The sequence below is a fragment of the Etheostoma spectabile genome, chromosome 11 (assembly GCF_008692095.1).
Source record: "Etheostoma spectabile isolate EspeVRDwgs_2016 chromosome 11, UIUC_Espe_1.0, whole genome shotgun sequence".
NCBI classification, from domain to species: Eukaryota; Metazoa; Chordata; class Actinopteri; order Perciformes; family Percidae; genus Etheostoma; species Etheostoma spectabile.
Window position 1 is genome coordinate 10,618,990 of NC_045743.1, and position 19,891 is coordinate 10,638,880.

Genomic DNA, 19,891 nt, shown 5'->3' on the forward strand with positions numbered 1-19,891 from the left:
AGCCAAATGGGGTATCGCAACAAAACCGTCTAACAAACAAACGTCTCAGTGATTTAACGGCTACGGGGGAACCACAACTTATAGAGCAGGAAGTAACAGTGGGACTGATTTCTAGAAAGCCAACGAAACTGTTTTATTTATATCATTTTTCTGCCGTGCAGAGGCCATCTATCTATGCTGAGTTCAACATGAGGCTACAAGGTTTCGCTCTCCAGATCAAACAAGTCATTAAAGGTTAATCATTCAAAGGGAGTGCAGAGAAAAAGAAAGGGCTCTGATCAAGGCAGTTGATGATTGTTTGAAATCAAGAGACAGAGAAAAAGAGAGAATGAGGGAAAAGATGTGCTGTGTTGCAACAGATGGAGATCCTAACACTATGATAACATTTATAAAAGATGCATGACTTTCCCTTAACCTCAGGAACACTTGATCACTGCCTCCAAATCACAGCAATTTAGTTTATTAAATCAACAACTCGACGAGTGTCAAGAGGCTAACGCTTTTCTAGCTACATTAAGGCTGTTTTAGGATTACTGTAAGCCGCTGCGCTGGGTTACAGTAACAGTTGTTAGTGTCAGTTTTGTTTTATAGGAGTAGCCATGTAACTCTGTGGTTGTCGGCAGAAGAGCAGATGATTGATCACAACAGGCCAGAAAAATCTTTGGGGCTGAGTCACAGTTGGGGCCGTCCAAGCCGTGGCACACATTAACAGCTTGGGAATGACAGCAGGAAAAATAATTCCCAGAAGACACCACATTGAACCAATATGCTATCAGGATTTTCTGCATGAAATTGTCCGTAACCCATCCATTTGTAATGCTTAAAAACGGTGATTTCTGACTTGTTGAACATGTTTTGAAGAGCATCTAGGAGACTGGCTTTTGTACTGCAGAGCATATCTTACAGGAAAACATATGTGTGTGTGTGTGTTTGCACTTGTGATAATCACATTGTTGGGCCAAATATCTATTCACTTAGCCACATTATGGGGACTCTCCTCCCATTTTGGAGACAGAATGCTGGTCCTCCGCAAAGTAAAACATTACATTTTGGGGTTAAGACTTTGTTTTTTGGATAATGTTGGGATACCGTTGAAAGTTAAGTTAAGGGTTGGGTTGGGTTTGGGTAGTGGTTACACTTACTGTGAGTATCCAGGGCATGTTAGTAAATCAAAGAAATGTCCTCGTAAGTGACAAAAACAAGTCTGGACATGTGTGTGTGTGTGTGTGTGTGTGTGTGTGCTCTACCTTTGTCTTCCCCAGTTGCCACTCTGTCTTGGCTTTGTCATGAAGTGTGAGTAGCTCCAAGCAGCTCTGCTTCTCATCGCCTGAGTGGATTTTGTTCTTCAGGATCATCTTGTACCTGTGGAAACACACAAGCATGTGCGCGCACACACACACACACACACACACACACTTATAGAAACAGAACAGCAGAAGACTAAGATTGGAGATTTCAGCACTTTATTTTTTATTTGGATTTTGGTTTGTTTTTTTAGTTGTCCAACATAAATCTTCCACTTTTAGGTGACTCATCAGCTTTGGTGTGTACAGTATTTTAGTGGTATTTTGCTGACCTGCTGTAGAAGTCCTTAAAGGTTCTACGGACGGGAAATCCGGCCTTGCGGATCTTCACAGTTTCCAACATCCCAGAGTATTTCAGCTGGTTCAGGACCACATCAGGATCAAACTGATTGGCCTTCTGTAGATGAAAGACAACAAAACAATATGAAAATGCATATTTATTCCACTCAAATGATGACGCCACTAACAGTTCTATGCTTTTTCAAGATAATACCTGATATGCATTAAAAGCAGGCATTATTCAGCACAATACATGTTTTGGTAAGGAAGATATGGGACGGCTAAACACTGCAGGCAAAAGAAATGTATAATCCTCCACTGTTGAGCCCACACATCTATTCAAATCCTCTTGCTGCTGAGTCACATTAAACTTGAACTACAAAAATTACAATGGAGAATGCTATCATTTTACTTTAACAATCAGGTTACTGCAAAGAAAACACACGCCATCATGGAGAAACCTGAACAGTGTTGAGCAAGACCTTGCCAACCGGGTAGGCCTTTCTAGGTGGAATAATCAGCTGCATTGTTCACAGCTCTGTGTTACCAATGATCCTCAGCTCTGATTATAAGAAAAAGATCTGTGATGTCTGCCGCCTCGCCCTCTTCACAGGCTGCCTGATCGCTCACAAGGCTTGCACGAAGGCCATTGTTACCCAGAGGGCACACAACGCTGGATAAGCCCCAAACAGGACAACAGCATTCCCCAAATGTGTCAATCTAATTACAGGCTAATGCTACTATGCATGGAAATAGACACACTTGGTTGCAAAGGTATGCTTGCATATATTCATGTTAATAATTAAACACACAAACACACATACGTGCACGCCTCTGAGCTCCGAACTCTGCTCTTAAGCAGAGGATTTAGGCATGTTGACTTGGGTGAGTGAAAACAAGCTGGCCCTTCCCTCAGTGGCATTTTTTCCAAGGAGGGTGGGTGCATGTAAATCTCACAAATACATTGTACGTGTGTGCATGTGTTAGCATGCACGCAATTCTGTCATTCTGCAGGAACAGAGGCATGGCTTGTTCCATCTTGACCGACCAAGGCCAGGTGAGCAAATGCGAGGCAGAGCAGGCAACAGATGAGAGAGGAAGAGGGAGAGAGAGGAAGACAGTGCAGTTTCCATACTACTAAGTAGGCAAAAGGTGTGGAATGACACATAGGGAGTGGGAGGTAAAGAGAGGGAATGGGAGGAATAGAGGCCTACTAAATAAACGTCCCCATGGCTGCACCCTGCACCATAGCACCTTGGTTTTATCTCGGTATTCCACTAATGCAGCCAGATCAGCAGAGCATCAGCAAAGCAGCTGCAGCCGGAGTGGCAAGCAGTGACCTCTGACCTCTGGTAAAGGGGATAAAGTGGTAGGAATGTGCACAATCCTTTTATTTGAGGAAGTACAATGAGAGTTTTTGCACCTAAGCAGGACAGAAGTTAAAGTTTATTAGTAAAAATAATTTGCAGAAAAAAAAAAAAACTAAAAAGAAAAGTTACTTTTTAAGTGAAACATTTGCATGACTAAAGATTAGCTCTGAGCAACTGGAGCTATGAATAGCACCGAGGAAGTTTAACTTTGTAGGCGCTGACCTTGACAAGCCCTGGCAGCGTTTTTGACTTCTTTTTTTTTTGGTGCAGTGCAATTTGCATGACCTACCTTGTCCATGTTTGGTTTGATGCAGCGTACAAAAAAGGGGTTGGAGGTACTTAGTGTGGCCATCAGGGAATGGAGAGAGTCCTGAAACACATCAGCAACAAGAAGATTAAGATCAGCCGAGAAGCAACTGATTGAGTCCAAATATATTCCTTTATGTCTATTTATAGAGTGAGAATCATTAAACAATACAGAATGAGAGATAGCTGCTTATGAATCAAGAAAATGGAACCTTATTTTAAAAATAAATCATAAAAACATGTGACTTCTGTTCAAACAGGTTGAAATTGTCTCACCGAAATGGCAGATTTGTTTTAAGAAAATAAGACTTTTAGTCACAAAATACAAATTACTTGGTAAAACCAAGATTTTTGCAATACTTGCACTATGCAAACTTTTTATCTACCAAGTTGGAGTATAGGTACAACATCTCTAGTGTAACAAAGCAGAAAACAAAAATACCCAACTAAAAGCACCTATTACAGTACGTAAGTGTGAGTTAAGTGTGTATAAGTATGTATATGTATTGTTGACAAAACGTGTCAAAAAGTACAGATTAAAAGTAATTTCTTTTTTCCATCTCAAACTCAGTCCATATTAACCATGACACACACACACCCACACACAAACCCACACTCCGAGGACCCTTGAACCTCGCAGGCTATGTCAGCCTCGCTCTCTTTGCTGCCTCAGACAGTCTGTCTCCAGTGAGGCCGGGCCTGGCAGAGCAGAGCGTGATTGGCCCCTGGTTGGCCCCTTTTTGCCCAGCCATCAACCCTAATCCCCTGGCTTTAGAAACTGTAGGCCAGGGCCGGCTGCCAAATCCTCCCCTGCTCCTTCTCTCCACACTGCAGTTAGGACATGCTAAGATAAGCCCGCCACTGCACCCCTCCTCCACCACATATTTCCTACATCCCATCACCCATCATTCTCTGTAGATCAAAAACACTGGCAGCATTCTCCTTTCTCCCTCTGTCTCTCCATGATTTCTAGCCACCTTTTTGGTCTGTGCCCCCGCACTCACAATCCTCATGCCAAAATAGACAGACAAAAGTTAAGGGGTTAAGTGATCCTTATATGCAGCGGCACATGGCAGACAATTAACTTGTTGTCTTTGTGATGCACATCATATAATCATGCTCTAAACTGGGAATGACAATTTGATCATAGAAGCTTTGGTCTCACCCTGAACTGAGAGCTGACAGTGGGCTTGCGTCGGGCCGTGCCCATCTTTAGGGTCTCGTCTCCATTTCTGCTACCGACACGCTCAAAGAGGTCATAGATGAAGTCAAGCCTGCAGACACACAGTGCAGTACAGAACTTTTTTTTATATAATAATTTTTATATTTTTATTTAATTTTTATAAACTCATTTTTTATAAACGGAATCATACACGTGTGTACGTTCAGCATGCAAGAGAACAAGAGTGTGATGTGCTCACCTGCTGTCTTTAAGAATAAACAAGATGTCATCTCTGAAGGTGTCTCTGTTCTTCTCCAGGATCCCACGCACATCATACAGCACCTGAGACAGAGGTGAAAATATAACAATTAGTAAGAATAGAATGTGTTTACATTCAAGATATTGCAAAATAAGACTCTACTTTGTTGTTGTTACAGCAGTAAAAGAAGAAAAAGTTGAAAAAAACAGGAATTTAAAATAATAAACAGCTATTTCAAATAATAAATACAACATAATAGAGTATAATTAGTATAAAATAATATATATAACCAGAGGTAATGAGTTTGCAATTTGCTTCAGAGTGATTTGCAGCATTATCCAAAGATAATCCAAATATACTGTAATAAGAACAGAACATATCCAGTTATAAAAGTCAATGGCTAATATCCTTAGAGCTGAATATGTTATGAAAACATCTAAATAATACCTGGTAACACTTACCTACTGTTGATTTACGATTTACGATTCACAGCCACAGTGATACTTGCAATTGTAATGTTAAGGGAGATATGGTTACATGTGTGCACCCAAGAACTGCAGTTGGTTGCATTTGTTAACCTCTTTACAGACACTTGAAAATACATGCTTTTCTCGCCTAAAAGTTTTACCAATAAAAAAAGTGACACAGTTCCCATGTACTTTGGCCCTCTGGGATGTGCCTGAGGTCAATGGGAAGTTAACACTCTCAATTTTTTGTTCCAAGTGTCAGTGTGATTCTAGGCCTTACTGACACAGTTTTGGATAAAATGGCTTGGATATTCTAATTCCTTGGATTGTTGACGATGTAGGAAAAAAAAGTTTTTGGCGATCTTTCACTGCTGTGAATGAAGACATGAGGAAAAAAGTATGGATGCACACTCCACTTTAGATACTAGCGACGCAAAGTTTTTCTGTATTTCTTTACTTCATAACAGGATTATAACTATAACTAAGTCATCTTATGCTTTGTGTGTGGGCTAAATCAAGTCATGAGACTTTAAGAACTCAAATGGTGTGCTGCATGAGCGTGTTTATGAAGATTTAATGCTTGCAATTTATGAGTGGAGAAAAAGTTTTCTCTTAATTGGAGAAAACGGTCCCGTCAGCGGGACGGTGTCGGTAGTATTATTTTTTTATTTATTTTTGCAGATGATTCAAACTGTAAAATACAACTATTTGAATGCAAAGGTGTCATTATAGACCTCTAATTCAAATGCTTCGAGGTGTATTGCCAATCCAGCACAGATTGGACCCAAGAATGGAAATAAAGCTTTTTGTCGCCCTTACCCACATGTAATGCACTCTGGGGTTGGGTTTGAGCAAGCAAACACACTCAAACTCATTGCATGATGCAAGAAAATGCATAGAAATAATATTAAAATACAAGCTGTAATCTAAACACAGGCACATTTCTGCGTGTGTGTGTGTGTGTGCGTGTGTGCGTGTGTGCCAGCTTGTATTCACAGCTGTGTGTGTGTGTTTGTACTATAATCTAATAACAAACCCAGTTCCCCATTCCCAAGCCTTGAGGCTCATGGGGAGCCATGAGATCCAAACTTGACAAAACATGTATTTATAAATCACAGACACACTAATTACACTCCATTCCTCGCACATTGGAAGAATAGACTCGTACAAAAGGCTCTCTGTGTCAGTCAGTTTCAGGTTCAATTAAGTAGCATGGTCTCATGATGCTACAGAGAAATAATGAATTACAGAGTTTCCACGCACAGGTGCACAAATCATGCAAACGCTGAATCAACAAAAATAAAATACAGTCCAATTGCATTACTGTTTTTTTTCAAAGTTGCTTCTTGGCATTATTGCTTAACTTAAATGTCTCCATTAAATTCACATGGTGAGGTGAGTTTTTTTTCAAGTTCACGTCAGACAACAAGAGACTTAATTTAAAGTGACTGCAATACCACGGCACCACACAGATAATCGAATCCATGGGAGGATGCTACTATTTCCCCTGCTGAACTCACAGCACAGTTTCAGATAACAGAAGGAGCTTTCAGAGAGGTGGCTGAACTGTCTAGAAAGACACACTGGGGAGGGAGGGGGAGGAGAGAGAGAGAGAGAGAGAGAGAGAGAGAGAAACAACTAGTTGGCCTGCCTGTCCTCTCTGGACCAAGTCATTACCATAGACATCCACGCCAGGCTTGGGGATGGGCTGCCACACTCACACTGAGGAGACCTTGTCCATGTAGGCTTCATAAGGCGCGCACGCGCACACGCACACGCACGCGCACGCGCACACGCACACGCACACGCACACGCACACGCACACACACACACACACACACACACACACACACACACACACACAGCCCTATTCACTCTTTCCTCCCTGATCCCTTGCTACACTTCTGTCAGGAGTAGTATCTGCTCATCATGTACAAAAAGAAAGGAGAGGATGATGATGAAGCAGTCCTGACTCAGGGAAAAAGACAATGGAGAAGGGGTGCGGCATCAACACCCCGTAGCTGATTTGTGGCAGAGACGACCCACTGCCCATCCAACTACCTCACTTCACCAACTTACTCATTCAGGAAGCGGGTTTTGCTCGGTATGTGTGTGTGTCAACTGTTAATTACCTCTCCAGCGTAGTGCTTGACGCCAAACTGGTGGTCGGCCACTCGGGGCTTCACATAGTATGGGTTTGTCTGAGGAGAAAGGACAAAGAGACCACTGACTTTTAGAAATGACATTCATGTCTACCTAATCAATTATCAAATTAAGCACAGTGCATAGTACATTTAGAGCTCCAGAGGGCAGCTGAGAGGCCAATAACACATTGAGGGCTGCAACTAATGAATATTGACATTATCAAATAACCTGTTCACTATGTTTTTTTCAACAGACTGATGAATCTTTTTCTAAACAATAATTGTCTAAACAATGTCAGAAAAAAGTGTCTCATAATTTTCAACAACTCAAGTTGATATCTTTTTGTTTGTTTCAAAGCTTCCCAAAGATGATACCAAGAACCTATTTGTGCCATAAATATGGAGACACTTTGTTTTAATAACCTGAGCTGTCTGCTAGGCAGCTTTATTGCACCACCTTGAGACAAGAGAAACGTGGGTTGACTTATTGCATTTTGACACCTGCCTCACGCTATATATTGTTTATACTTATGTTTGCTGAGGTTGGTTTGATGTTACATTTGTATTGAGTGTGTTTCAATGCAGCACTGAAGGCAACAGATGATTAATGGACCAGGAGAGACGTCTAACTCTTTGGGGCTGTCTGGGCTGGAAGGTGGTGAAGGCATTTCTCCAGAGGAGCTTTGGTAGAGGGATGTGTAAAAGTATGTATGTAAGTTTTCATGTGTACGTGTGGACTCACTGCGTGTCGGCTGTGCAGTTTCTCCAGGAGGGTGTAATCCGTGCCTTTGGGGAATCGACTCTCCTCATTGATAAGAGCCAACATGCCCAGTTTCTTAAGGGGATACAGACAAGAGGAGCAGAGAGGGTGAAACACATCGAAGTCATGATGAAACTAGTTTCATAATCCCATTGGGGAACATCTGGTAGCTTTTAATATAACAATGCGTCCAGGAAACAGCATAAGAATTCATTCAATTCTCTCTCTTTTTTACAAAAAGAGAGTTCACTGAAGAGTTCACAGTTTGGCAGCAACACCTAACTTCACAGATACACACAGTCACACTAATACAGCAGAAATCCTCCTATTAAAAGGGCCAACAAGCCAAATCACAAGTATGAGTAGGGATAAAATGGTTGTAGTGTAGTATTTTTGCTTCCTCTAAACTTTTGACCCAGAAAGCTTTCAGACACGAGCCCACCTCTGTAAAAGCTCAGTTTTTACCATCATTATAACTATGGTGATAAAATAAAACAAATTGTCTTAATGCCACCCTTCAACCGTACCTCAAGCCGCTAACTGGTGTACATTACTGTGGACACAGAACATGCAAAATAAGACTATATAATGATAGAGTAGGAGATGGAGGTCAATGTAAGCACAGAATGGCGTCTGGGTCAGCACACTCTGGCTGGCGGTTAGCGGTCGATCCCGGTGGTGACTTTGCTCTCTCAGGGTTACCTTTTCTATGAGATCCAGACACTCTGCGTTATCCATCCAGTCGATGGCCTCCCACTGGATCGCCTCCCTGTGAGTGGAGACACACCCACGCGCGCACACACACACACACACACACACACACACATACACACACACACACACACACACACACACACACGCACACGCACACACGCGCACACCCACACACAATATGTGCATAAATATAAACAACTAGGAAGACACAATGGCTGTATTGTCCAGCATGAGCATGTGATGAAATGAGCCATGTCCAAAGCTGCTGGCCCATCATACAAGAAAAAAACTGTCTGGGAAGAAACTGAGCTGATTCCAAACCTCTGGCAGTTTGCCTGTATTGCTGTGAGGAGGCCCAACCTCCATCCCCAGCTCTATCTGTCTGTGTCTGACAGTCTCCAGCACGTAAAAGTTTTTTTGTTTCCAATGCATCCCCCAGCATGCAAGGGCAATTTGAAGAAATAGAGGTCTACTAAAAGTTTAGCTATGTTAAACATCTTTACCTGTTGTACTCCAACTGTTCCAGCGAGAAGATGTGCTTGTTGAAATACTCCTGGAGTTTCTCGTTGGCATAGTTGATGTTAAACTGTTCAAACCTGTTCACCTACAGGATGGACAAGCAAGATTTCAGAGCCAGTTCTGTAGCTTAAAGATCCCATTTAGACATGTTTAGAGACATACAAAAATACGGATTTGACTTGATCTGACTTGTTTCCACAGAAAGGTTTATCTAACTTGTTAGAAAATCTTAAAATCCCAAATCTACTGCATCTACCTTGTTAAAAAATCCAGAATCTATGAGCTTGCAAATGTGTTTTTCCTTTAAAGGTTTAACTACTAGACAAGATGTCTCCTACCTCGCTGAAAAGTCCATTGTCAGTGAAGTTGCACATTGGACCATCATTCTGATGTCACAAAATCTCATTTCTCAAAAAAAAATTAATTTCAAGTTGATGATTTCAATGTTTAAAAACATCTTTAGGTATAATGCATTTAGTAGTTCAACCCCCCCGATTTGACTGACAGTCAAGGTGGCATTCTATCAAAGTATTTAATGCCTATGCAGCTTCATGTTTTATCAAAATATTTGACTGACATGTTTGTAAATCTGATGCACAAAAGTATGCAAAATTATTTGTTGTTGTTGTTGTTTTATTTTTTCCAAATGAGCCCACCCACTTCAAACCAGCAGGAAGAGCACAGTAACAAGAACATCTTACGTGAAAAAAACTAAAACTGTTGACAGGACATTTTGTGTTTTTGTAAGACCTAATTTCTCATAGTTAGAAGCTGATTGAGATATATTTTGCTCAGTAAAGCTTAAATTAGACGAGTAAACACTTACCTCAAAGTTCTCAAAGCCGAAGATGTCCAGGATGCCGATAGACTTGAAGTTGTCTTTGCCTTTGATCTTCTGGTTGATCCTCATTATGATCCAGGAGAAACACTGAGAATAAAGTGCCATGGCAACTGAGTCCCGCGAGTCCACAGCCTGCAAATCATGACACAGAGAGGCAAAGGTTACCATGGATACCAAGGCAAGAATAAATAGAGGGAACTCTGCAGTCTGTATTTTAAACACAACATATAGATATCACATTATGCATTACATCAATTCTATCAGATGGTGGTTGAAGATGTTGAAAACAATGACATGTTTGATTGTGATGGGCTGAGTGACGCCTCAGTGGTGTGTCTATAAAACAAACAGTGGCTTGGAGAAGTGTCTGTCTGTGGTTAAGATCATGTCTGTTTTCACAATAATCAGAGCTGTTTATCACCTACATATCTTAAGAGTGACGCACAGCAGGCAGTATTTGTCTTTCCATTTCAAAAACCCAGTGAAAACAAAGACAAATGTAAACATGCTTTTTTAGATGATTGCCTTTTTATTTTTAAACAAAATGACACATACTCAGTCATAACTTTCTTCTCAAAAGCTCCAGCAAAACAGAGTAATTTGATATTGAGTTATAATTGTATATATCATAATCACAGACTGTAATTTGTGAAGAACTCCACAAATTTAGCTAGCCACACGAGTCAACCAAATTTTTATTTTATTATATAATTATCAAACTATTTCACCGTTTGACCTGATTTTCTCCAGCTGCCGTGAAGTCGGCCTTTCAGCCAGACACCATCCTTGTGCTCTTGAGCTTGCCAGCTACACTTCCTCAACAGGCATTGTGCTTGAATTGAAAACAAAACAAGAGTGTGGCGGTGTGTACTGTATTTGGGACAACAATGCTCCTGGGCTTTTGAGTAATTCATCATGCCCCGTCACCTCTTGCAACTAGCGGGTGTGAACAGAGTGCTGGTGGCTCCAGGATCTCCGTCACAGGGGAGAGAAGAATGGCCAGTTTGTCCAGGATGGGGGGGTGGGGGGGGCCTAGTGAAGGCAGTCGTGGGGTGGGTGACCCCTGGTCACTGTGAGAAGAAGTCATTCTTACCGACTCCAGGACTGGAATAATGAACTCTATTAAGAGACAAGCTTCTTAAAAGACCAGGCAGAACAAGCAGCAGCAGGGTGACATCACAAGGTCTTTGTCTGGTGATGAAAAGGTTTCTTGTGACTTTCGTGTCTCTGTGATAATAGTAAAGGTCCATTCTGCATATTTGCTGATATTTATGCATATGAGTGGGCTGAAGGCTTGAGCTCAGCCAAAAAGGATTGTGTCATGCAACAGAATGTTCTTGTGGCGTATGGTGAAAAGGATAACACACGCAGATACAGACATGTGAAATATTCACATTAATTAGAGACCAGAGCATAAATTTGAAGCCGAGACAGAATTATTACACCACTGTCTTGGTGCCTGGCTGCGCTGCCACCAGAGGAGAAGACTCTCACTTCACCCTCCGTCATTGGCTCTATTGTGCTTTTGACTCAGATCACTATCACGATGGCTTTATTGTGCCAGGAATCTGGCAGACAAAAAGCAGGAAATGGCTGGGAGTCACGCAAGGGATCTGGAGAGGCATGTGGGGGAGAGCGGCAGAGAAAGGCTGTGTGTGTCACCAGGACAGGGGAGTGAGAGGGGGTGAGGACAGGAGGCAACAAACAGGCATCTATTGTATATTTCTGTCTTTAATTGAAAAGAAATACTGTAGATGTCTAACCAATCCCTGAAATCTGGAATATAACAGAGCTGTGTTAGCTGTGTGATTCCTGTAATAAGAATTTGGATGTGTTGTTACCTGCTCCACAGTAAGTGGTGAACAGATCTCCTCTCCTCTGAGGATCATGGAGCGTTGGGTCAACACCTCTGACAGCTGGAAGGAGTCCAGGCCGAGCAGCTCGCTGACATTACTGACAACTGAAACACACATATACACAAATGTATTACATGTAGTGTATGTTTAATGTTCCGGTGTTTCCTGTTGATGACAAACAACAGACGTGACATATAGACTGTGATCCTATACAGTCAGTCCTATACAGGGAACTCTTCTTTGCTGGCTGGGATGTGGTGTCACTGTAGTTTACTGGTTCTTTGGAAAAGAGGTCAGACACAGTGAACAAAGGAGCCTTAAGCTCATGTTACAGCCTGTTCAGAGCTCTGTCTCCTAGTGAAATGTCAATCAAACTCAGGGACATGAGGAGTATAACAGTGTGGGCCAACATCCGCGGTGAGCTAATGATCTGCTTAGAAAATGGAGGGTTTCTACAAGAAATTCCATCAGAAACAATTGGTTCATTTTACTGGACCTTGCTTTTCCGCTTGAATCCAAACTTTCCTGTGTTCCCCTTAAATAGCATTAAAGATGAAATATGTTTCCACTGTTTGATACCCATCATATACATTTTATATTGAGCACTTGTTTGCAACATTTTCTCATACAAACATTTCCATATTGTTGCCGTTATGTTCAGCTCATGAGATACAAAAGGTTGGTTGTTGGAGAGCTTGAGCAACCTCTAAAATGATTTAACAAAAAAGTGTTTTTCCAAGTGAATGAGTAATTTCCAAGACACTCTCATTTATCTGTAATCCTTTCTTAATGATTTCTTCAGAAATATCCTAGACATGCTTAATTTAAATCCCAGTAATTATTCATTTAATACAGTAAACTTCCATACATGCTGACAAATGTTACCTTTTTGCTGTTTTCCTCTGACCTGCTGCGCACTGACTAAAAGACCGTGCGGCCTAATTAACTACCAAACAACATAATTCTTTCTAGAAAACCTCCTAGGAAATTATTAAGAAGCTACAGAAATAAAGCTTTCCTGGTATTTCATATAGTTACTTATGCGTCTCCTTCAAAGTTTCAACACATACGGAAGGAGGATTTGTCTAACGATACACTCTGTGTAGTAGATCTGTTATATATTATTCTCTTAATTCCTTCTCTTACCGCCTTTGGAAGTGATCTGAGCTCCACCAGCGGTCATGAATTCAATGTTGCCCATCTGGAGGACAGCAGACAGCAACTTGAAGACGTCTCTGATTTCCTCCTCAGTGAACTCCATCACTTTCAGGGCCTCCTGCAATGCAACACCGACAACGTCAGTCCACATTTAACTAGAAACACACATTAGACCCATAATTCAAGATATGACAGCAGTTAAACCTAATTTTATTTATCCTTGGAGCTATAAAACACTTATATGAACATAATTCAAAATGTGCCTCCTAAGCCAACATGATACAATTAAACAGCTTGTTTCCCCCGGGCTCATGTTTTCTAGAAGACAAGAGTCTGTCTGACGAAGGGATATTTAAACTCATAATAAAGGCTCATGGCGCCCCCTGGGGGTACAACAAAACACTTACACTAACAGGAATTTCCTCTCATCTTGTTCTTACCATCACACTGTCAAAGAGCTGCTTGTCATCCAAACTGATGTCCTGCATGCAGCCTGACTGACTAAGGTAGTGATACAACTCAGGACACTCAGACAGGAGATACATGTCTGCAACAAAGATACACATATTTTAATATCAGCAAAAAATATATATATACACTACCGGTCAAAAGTTTGGGTTCACATACAAATTTTTATTCCTCTCCATTATAGACAGAACACCAGCTGATCTGAGTGGGTGGCTGATCTTTAATGCAATATCTACATTGCCCATCATCAGCAACCATTCACCCAATGTTTCAAAGGCACATTCTGTTCACTAATCTGATATCATTTTAAAAAACTAACTAGAAAAACATTGGCAAACTCTTTTGCAATTATGTAAGCACATAATGTACTCTGAAAACTGCTGCCCTGGTTAAAAAAACAATGCAACTGATCTCAGCTGGTATTCTGCCTATAATGGAGTGCAATGGAAATTTGTGAGTGACTCCAAACTTTTGACCGGTAGTGTATATCACAAAGTAATGATTTTAAGTATTCTGTTGCTGTAGGAAAAACAAATCAAGAAATGTTAGCTATTAGCTCCTGTTGATTTTTCACACAAAACCTCAAATTGCCTGCTTACCGTATTTATTACTATTTAGCATTTCCCTTAGAGCTGGCTGAATTGAACATATTTTTAATTCTGATTATAGACATCAGTCACGTGCTATCCTTAATTAGTTGCAGAGTGTATGTTTAAGTGCTGAAAACTTGGTGTGTTCTTTTAAACAAACCTCTGTGGTCTTTGTCCGCCCCTGCTAACAGAGCGTAGAAGATGTGGTAGTTTCTCTCTCCAGGATTCTGTCGAACCACACGGTTCTTGGAGAGAGAAGATGGTTAGAAGAACATGTTAAGTAGTATTTCCTGAGTAAATAGATTTTTCTGGTGACTACTTTGTCAGATAATCAACTTCCTGATCCTGGTCGCTGCTACTAAATGTTTCAACACAACACAAACATACCTTTTCCAGCAAATCTGCAGATTTAAAGTCAAAGAAAACAATGAAAACTGACAGTGAATAATCCTTCTAAAACAGACACGTGTGAACATGTGAATTCTCTACGGTATATCTAAAAGAAATCCTTGAAGGATACAGTCGATGATGCAGCCTCCCTGAATGTTTCCATTCTGGGAAAAGTGTAGCTGGATAAACTTCCCAAAGCGACTGGAGTTATTGTTGTACACAGTCTTAGCATTCCCAAAGGCTTCCATGATGGGACTGCAGACAGAGGGAAGTCAATTTAAATTATCTACTAAGAAAGCCTTTTTTTGCATATCCCATGTCTGTCTGTCCATCACTGTGTGTTTTGATCCAGGTGCAGATTTTGTGCAACCTGGGCAAAAGCATGTACATTGTCATGAATGTTGCTGAGTCAGTGACTAAACTGTTTCTGATGAGATTTGAACAGAATTTAGTATATTGATCAGTAAAGAGCCACTAACCAAATACACTTCTTTGTTCATTCCCATAAATATAAAAGATGAGCTTTCAACAAAAGATACATCAAAGCACCAACAATGTATGATTCATGAGTCACATAACATCAACATATCAACAAATACGAAATAATACAAATAATAACAAAGAAAAGTTGGTTATTGCTCTTACACTTTTCAAATGTAAAGGAGACAAGATAGCAGGTGTTGATTCTTGAATGAGGTCGGGGTTTAAACAGTACCTGCTCTGGACGAGAGCCTGTTCCACCCTGGTGGTCCTCTCTGACATCGGAGTGCCTGCAGAGTTTTGACTCATCACTGAGAGAAACTTCAGCAGCAGCTTGGTGCTCTCAGTCTTCCCGGCACCACTCTCCCCACTGACGACACAAAAACATAGAGAGAAGTAGAAGTAGATATATAACGGATATATCAAACCTGTTTGACTTATTTCTAATGTCCACAAGGAGTTTCAAAATGATACATGTTCCATTTTTTTCAGAGCCAGAACTGTCTTGTATGTATCAGTTTCATGCTGCCTCCAATACTTTTGAAATAATCATGGAAGCATTATTTTTTTAAATGTTGATCTTCACCTGATGAGAACACACTGGCTGTCGTGTCTCTTCCACAGGCAGCGGTAACACTCATTGGCCACGGCAAAGATATGAGGAGGCAGCTCCCCCATCTGGTGTTTGCTGTACAGATCGACCGCAGTGCTGCCATACAGGCCCGCTATATGCTTATAGGGATTTACTGCTGCCAGGATGGAACCTATGTTGGTCTGAGGGATATGAAAGAGCAGACAAAAGAACGAGGGGGAAGGAGGAGATGAGGAGCAAAAAACAACAAGAGGAAGACAGATTATCAGTGAAAGATGAAAGAATACACATGGTATGAAAGAAAAATGCTTGGTATTTTATACTGGAATTTGCAATGTTCACCCAGTTTCCTGTGACACAGTACTTGTAGCCAGTCAAACTACTGCACATGGCCTAGTTTGCACTGAGCCTAGTAGTATTTTAGGATCCATTGCTCCTGCTCGGGTAATGCGCTTTGGGGAAAAGTGTATTTGTGGATCATTTCGACAATGATATTGTTCAGACCTTCCGAGATGAGATTAGGAGATAGGATTTCAAAAAACTGAATTACCATGTAACTGTGGGCAATGTATATTTTAATAAAGCTCAAGTAGGGTTTGAAGATGATTTCAATGTTGTGTTAATAACAGTGAGACAGGGTCAAACAAACATCTGAAATCTTGCATTCTTAGCTCTTCAGTGAATTCCAAGAATTATCTGCATTTTTTTAAGTGTTATTTTGTATTGTTATATTTACACTGCTCTGTTTGCTTATTTTAAGTTATAGTCTTCATTTCCTACAATGCCCTCAGACAAGCCCCAAAAACAGTGTGTAAACTTGTTTCAATCCGCTATGCAGCTTATACATGCATTGAAAGCACAATCAAAATAGCAAATGTAGAGTAATAACAAGAATGTGAGAGGAAATGCGGGTCATGCTTCTTACTCAAAACACAACACACCTTATTGTTGCAGTGCATTTGGCTTACAGAAAATAAATCACACCAAAAACTGAAATTTCTGATTGATGTTTTTGATAGTTGACATTTGTTACACTTTGAAATCTCAGTCTAGCTGTTTATTAAAATAACCCCCCCAAACAAGACAATGGACCAACAGCTTCCATGTACATCATGCTGGTAGACAGTAAATGTGCTCACAGATTAAGATAATGTGAGGTGCCTTACATAGATGTTGTCTTTCTGGTAGCGCGAAAACAGGTTGTGCATGATAGCAGCTTCATGCAGCTCTGCCAGTGTGGACATGTCCTCTACTCCATGGATGCTGCTGGGGAGCATCGGGTACACCGTCTCTCTGTTCAGCTCCGCCTTCTGGAGGTTGATCACCTTGAACACACATACACACACACACACACGTGCAAAAGGTTACCTTCCACAATTTTATGTCAGTGTTTAAATTGTCTAAACCAGCAGCCTGCAAAGCATGAACATGCAGCGTTTGGGGGGGCATAAATCATATGCATTATTAATTTGAGAGTCACAAATGATATAAAACTTTAATAATACTATCAATAATACTTCAATATCTTTGACGATTGGGGCGCCTGGGTAGCTCACCTGGTAGAGCGTGCGCCAATATATAGAGGTTTACTCCTCAACTCCGACCCAGGGCCCTTTGCTGCATGTCATTCCCCTACTCTCTCTCCCCCTTCATGTCCTCAGCTGTCCTATACAAATGAAGCCCTAAAATGCCCAAAAAAGTATCTTAAAGAAAATACATTTGAGGATTGGAACCAGTTAATTAAATGAATCTATGATTCATTGATTAAGGCTTTCCACCAAGAAGCTGTTTAGCCAGGGCGACAAAGCTACCAAGATCCTGGTACATCTTTTCATGTGAATAATGTTATTAGTAGATGACGGCCACAACAGCAGCCCCACTTAGGAATTAAACCAGACTGCAGAGGTCATATATTTCATGTCAGCCTGGCAAATATCAAAATTGTTGACAAACCAATTTCAATCCAACAATACAGTACACTACTGTCCAGGTGAACTGCATCATATATGTCTTTAGTACAACAGAAGCAACAACTTGACGCTTACTTTTAGTATCTCCCTTCACAACTGGCAAATTGCCAGAAGTCTGAACAGCACTGAACAGGTGGGCAGTTAGACAGGTTTACACAGATCTGAATCCGACTCTTCCACTGTGATCATGGCACATGCATTCATGAACGAAATGACGTTTTAGTTTGATGGTACCGCTTTTTGCTGCCCCGAAAACCCCGTCAGGTAGAAAGCCCCCGTCTAACTTTTTAGACTTTACTCCCGATTTGTTAAAATTATTTTGTTCCGTACAAAAAAATCTCTACCCTGCCCTTTCCGCCCAAAAAACCCATAAGATGCCCGCAGTGGATAAAGTGAGATTTTGGGGGTATGCGTTGCCATTCAAAAACCATTTTGAGTTTTTTACTTTAAATTTATCAAATGGAAATGGAGAAAGACAAAGGAAGGGGAAAAAGAAAAGTATTTCTTTTTTTGAAAGAGGGAAAACAGCAATAAACAAACATAACAGGAGGGCTCCGCAGATTTTGGCTTTGAACTTAAGGAAAGGGCATGAAAAAAAAAAAAAAAGCGGATACAACTGTGTTTGGTACTTTATGGGAAACAGTATGAGATCAATAAGATGGAAAGGAGCTTGGTGTCCCCGGATTAGTGGCCTTCGGCTTTTTCAACTGTTGGAGCAGGCACGTTTTTTTTAAGACAATCTGGGTCGCAGAAAAAAAGAGGGTTGTATTCTATGTACGTGGGACCCTCTTTTAAAAACTAATAAAAATGGGAAAAAAAACCTCTAATTTGGGGAAAAAGATAAAACACTTGGGGCTCTTTTTTAGTGGATTAGAGAAGGGGCGCTGAGACGTTTCAAATTACAATGCAGTATAGTGGGGGGTTTTACAGTTTTTGTTGGTATGAATTTAGAAAAGGGTAAGGAAGACCCGGGAGAAAAAAAAAAACGTAAAGTGTGTTACATTTAGCAGAAAACTGCAGATTTACAGCCCGAGTCCTAATGCTTTAAGCCCACCCTCTCCTCTCGGCAAAGGGCCCCGTCACCAGGCAGGGCCCAAGATAATAAATAAAAAAAGCTTTTTATTCTTTTTTCCTTTAACAGTCTTTATTTTCCCTTCAATAAACACTATTAAAGTGATTTAAGTCTTATTTAAGATGGGGTCTGGGCATCAGCCTAAAGGGCAACAAGATTTTCTATCTTGTTTAGAATGAGTGACCGTAAAAGGAATCAGTACATTATTTGACAACCGCATCAAAAAGGGCAACTGCTTAGTGGATAGAACATCGATTTAAAGCATCTATGGGACTCTGCTCATGATCTTTAAAGCGAGACTATGTTGCCATAAACTGTAAGGGCATTTACCGTGTACCTCCATTAGTCACATTACTATGTAATGGTAAATATAAAAACGTAACAGTGCAAAAGATAGCAAAGAGTTATATCAAAGAATATCTATCTAAAGTTTGCTAAATTATCAACCATTAGCCACCATAAGCTAGTGGTCATACCGAGTATGTCAGCAGCAAAACAAGCACTTTTATGAACGTAAAGATGGACAATTATCCTATTAACTTACATTGTAGCTTGTTTCTCTGCTGCCGACTGCAGAGATCTCGTTTAATACTGCATCAATGTCAAAGGAAAATATTTCCTCAATAGTTTGGTACTTTTTATCTTGAAATATTAGTATTTTTTTATCTTGAAACATTCCCCTCTGAGGTGTAGTGGAGTTTGTGGTTTGGGGGGTGGGGGGGGGGGCCCAGCCCCTAATGAGTTTATATTATCATATTATCTCTCATAAATTAATCATATGTAAGGAACCAGATTTCAATTATTCATCAATTCATTGAATTGACAAAAATGTGCTTTGAAATGAAACATATTGTAAGCCTCCCAGATCTGAGTTCACGTTCTGCTTACGCTGTTGGAGATATATTAAGTACAACACTCAATCAAACAAACCAAAGTAATCAGGGATACATCTTCTGTCTGTGTTAGCATTCTTCACATTCCCAGAACACAGGTTCAAAGTTACTTTGTGGTGGACTGGGTTGGGAGTTAAACAGGATAACAAACAACTAGGAGAGGCTACAAGTCTATGTTACACGCTCGATTGCAGTGAGGACCTCAAGTTTCACGGGAGGAAAACAAACTGGTTGGCTTCCAAAGACACAAAGAGTTGCGTACTTGGAAATCATCCTCACCACTGCTCCAGAAAAATA

At 40.7% G+C, this 19,891-nt stretch overlaps 1 protein-coding gene across 1 annotated transcript in view; it reads right to left on the reverse strand.

The window, feature by feature from the left end:
• The window catches only part of myo10l3 (myosin X, like 3), a 51,823-nt gene that overhangs the window by 13,429 nt on the left and 18,503 nt on the right, over positions 1–19,891 (reverse strand). Inside the window, exons 3-21 of the mRNA XM_032530187.1 lie at positions 16,826–16,984; positions 15,654–15,841; positions 15,303–15,437; positions 14,718–14,842; positions 14,585–14,598; positions 14,358–14,442; positions 13,580–13,686; positions 13,128–13,257; positions 11,967–12,085; positions 10,111–10,257; positions 9,269–9,369; positions 8,754–8,820; positions 8,034–8,126; positions 7,280–7,348; positions 4,681–4,763; positions 4,425–4,533; positions 3,243–3,323; positions 1,577–1,701; positions 1,248–1,362 (exon numbers count right to left, since the gene is read on the reverse strand). Of these exons, the coding sequence (XP_032386078.1) occupies positions 1,248–1,362; positions 1,577–1,701; positions 3,243–3,323; positions 4,425–4,533; positions 4,681–4,763; positions 7,280–7,348; positions 8,034–8,126; positions 8,754–8,820; positions 9,269–9,369; positions 10,111–10,257; positions 11,967–12,085; positions 13,128–13,257; positions 13,580–13,686; positions 14,358–14,442; positions 14,585–14,598; positions 14,718–14,842; positions 15,303–15,437; positions 15,654–15,841; positions 16,826–16,984 (2,052 nt within the window). The remainder of the gene's footprint in view (positions 1–1,247; positions 1,363–1,576; positions 1,702–3,242; positions 3,324–4,424; positions 4,534–4,680; positions 4,764–7,279; positions 7,349–8,033; positions 8,127–8,753; positions 8,821–9,268; positions 9,370–10,110; positions 10,258–11,966; positions 12,086–13,127; positions 13,258–13,579; positions 13,687–14,357; positions 14,443–14,584; positions 14,599–14,717; positions 14,843–15,302; positions 15,438–15,653; positions 15,842–16,825; positions 16,985–19,891) is intronic.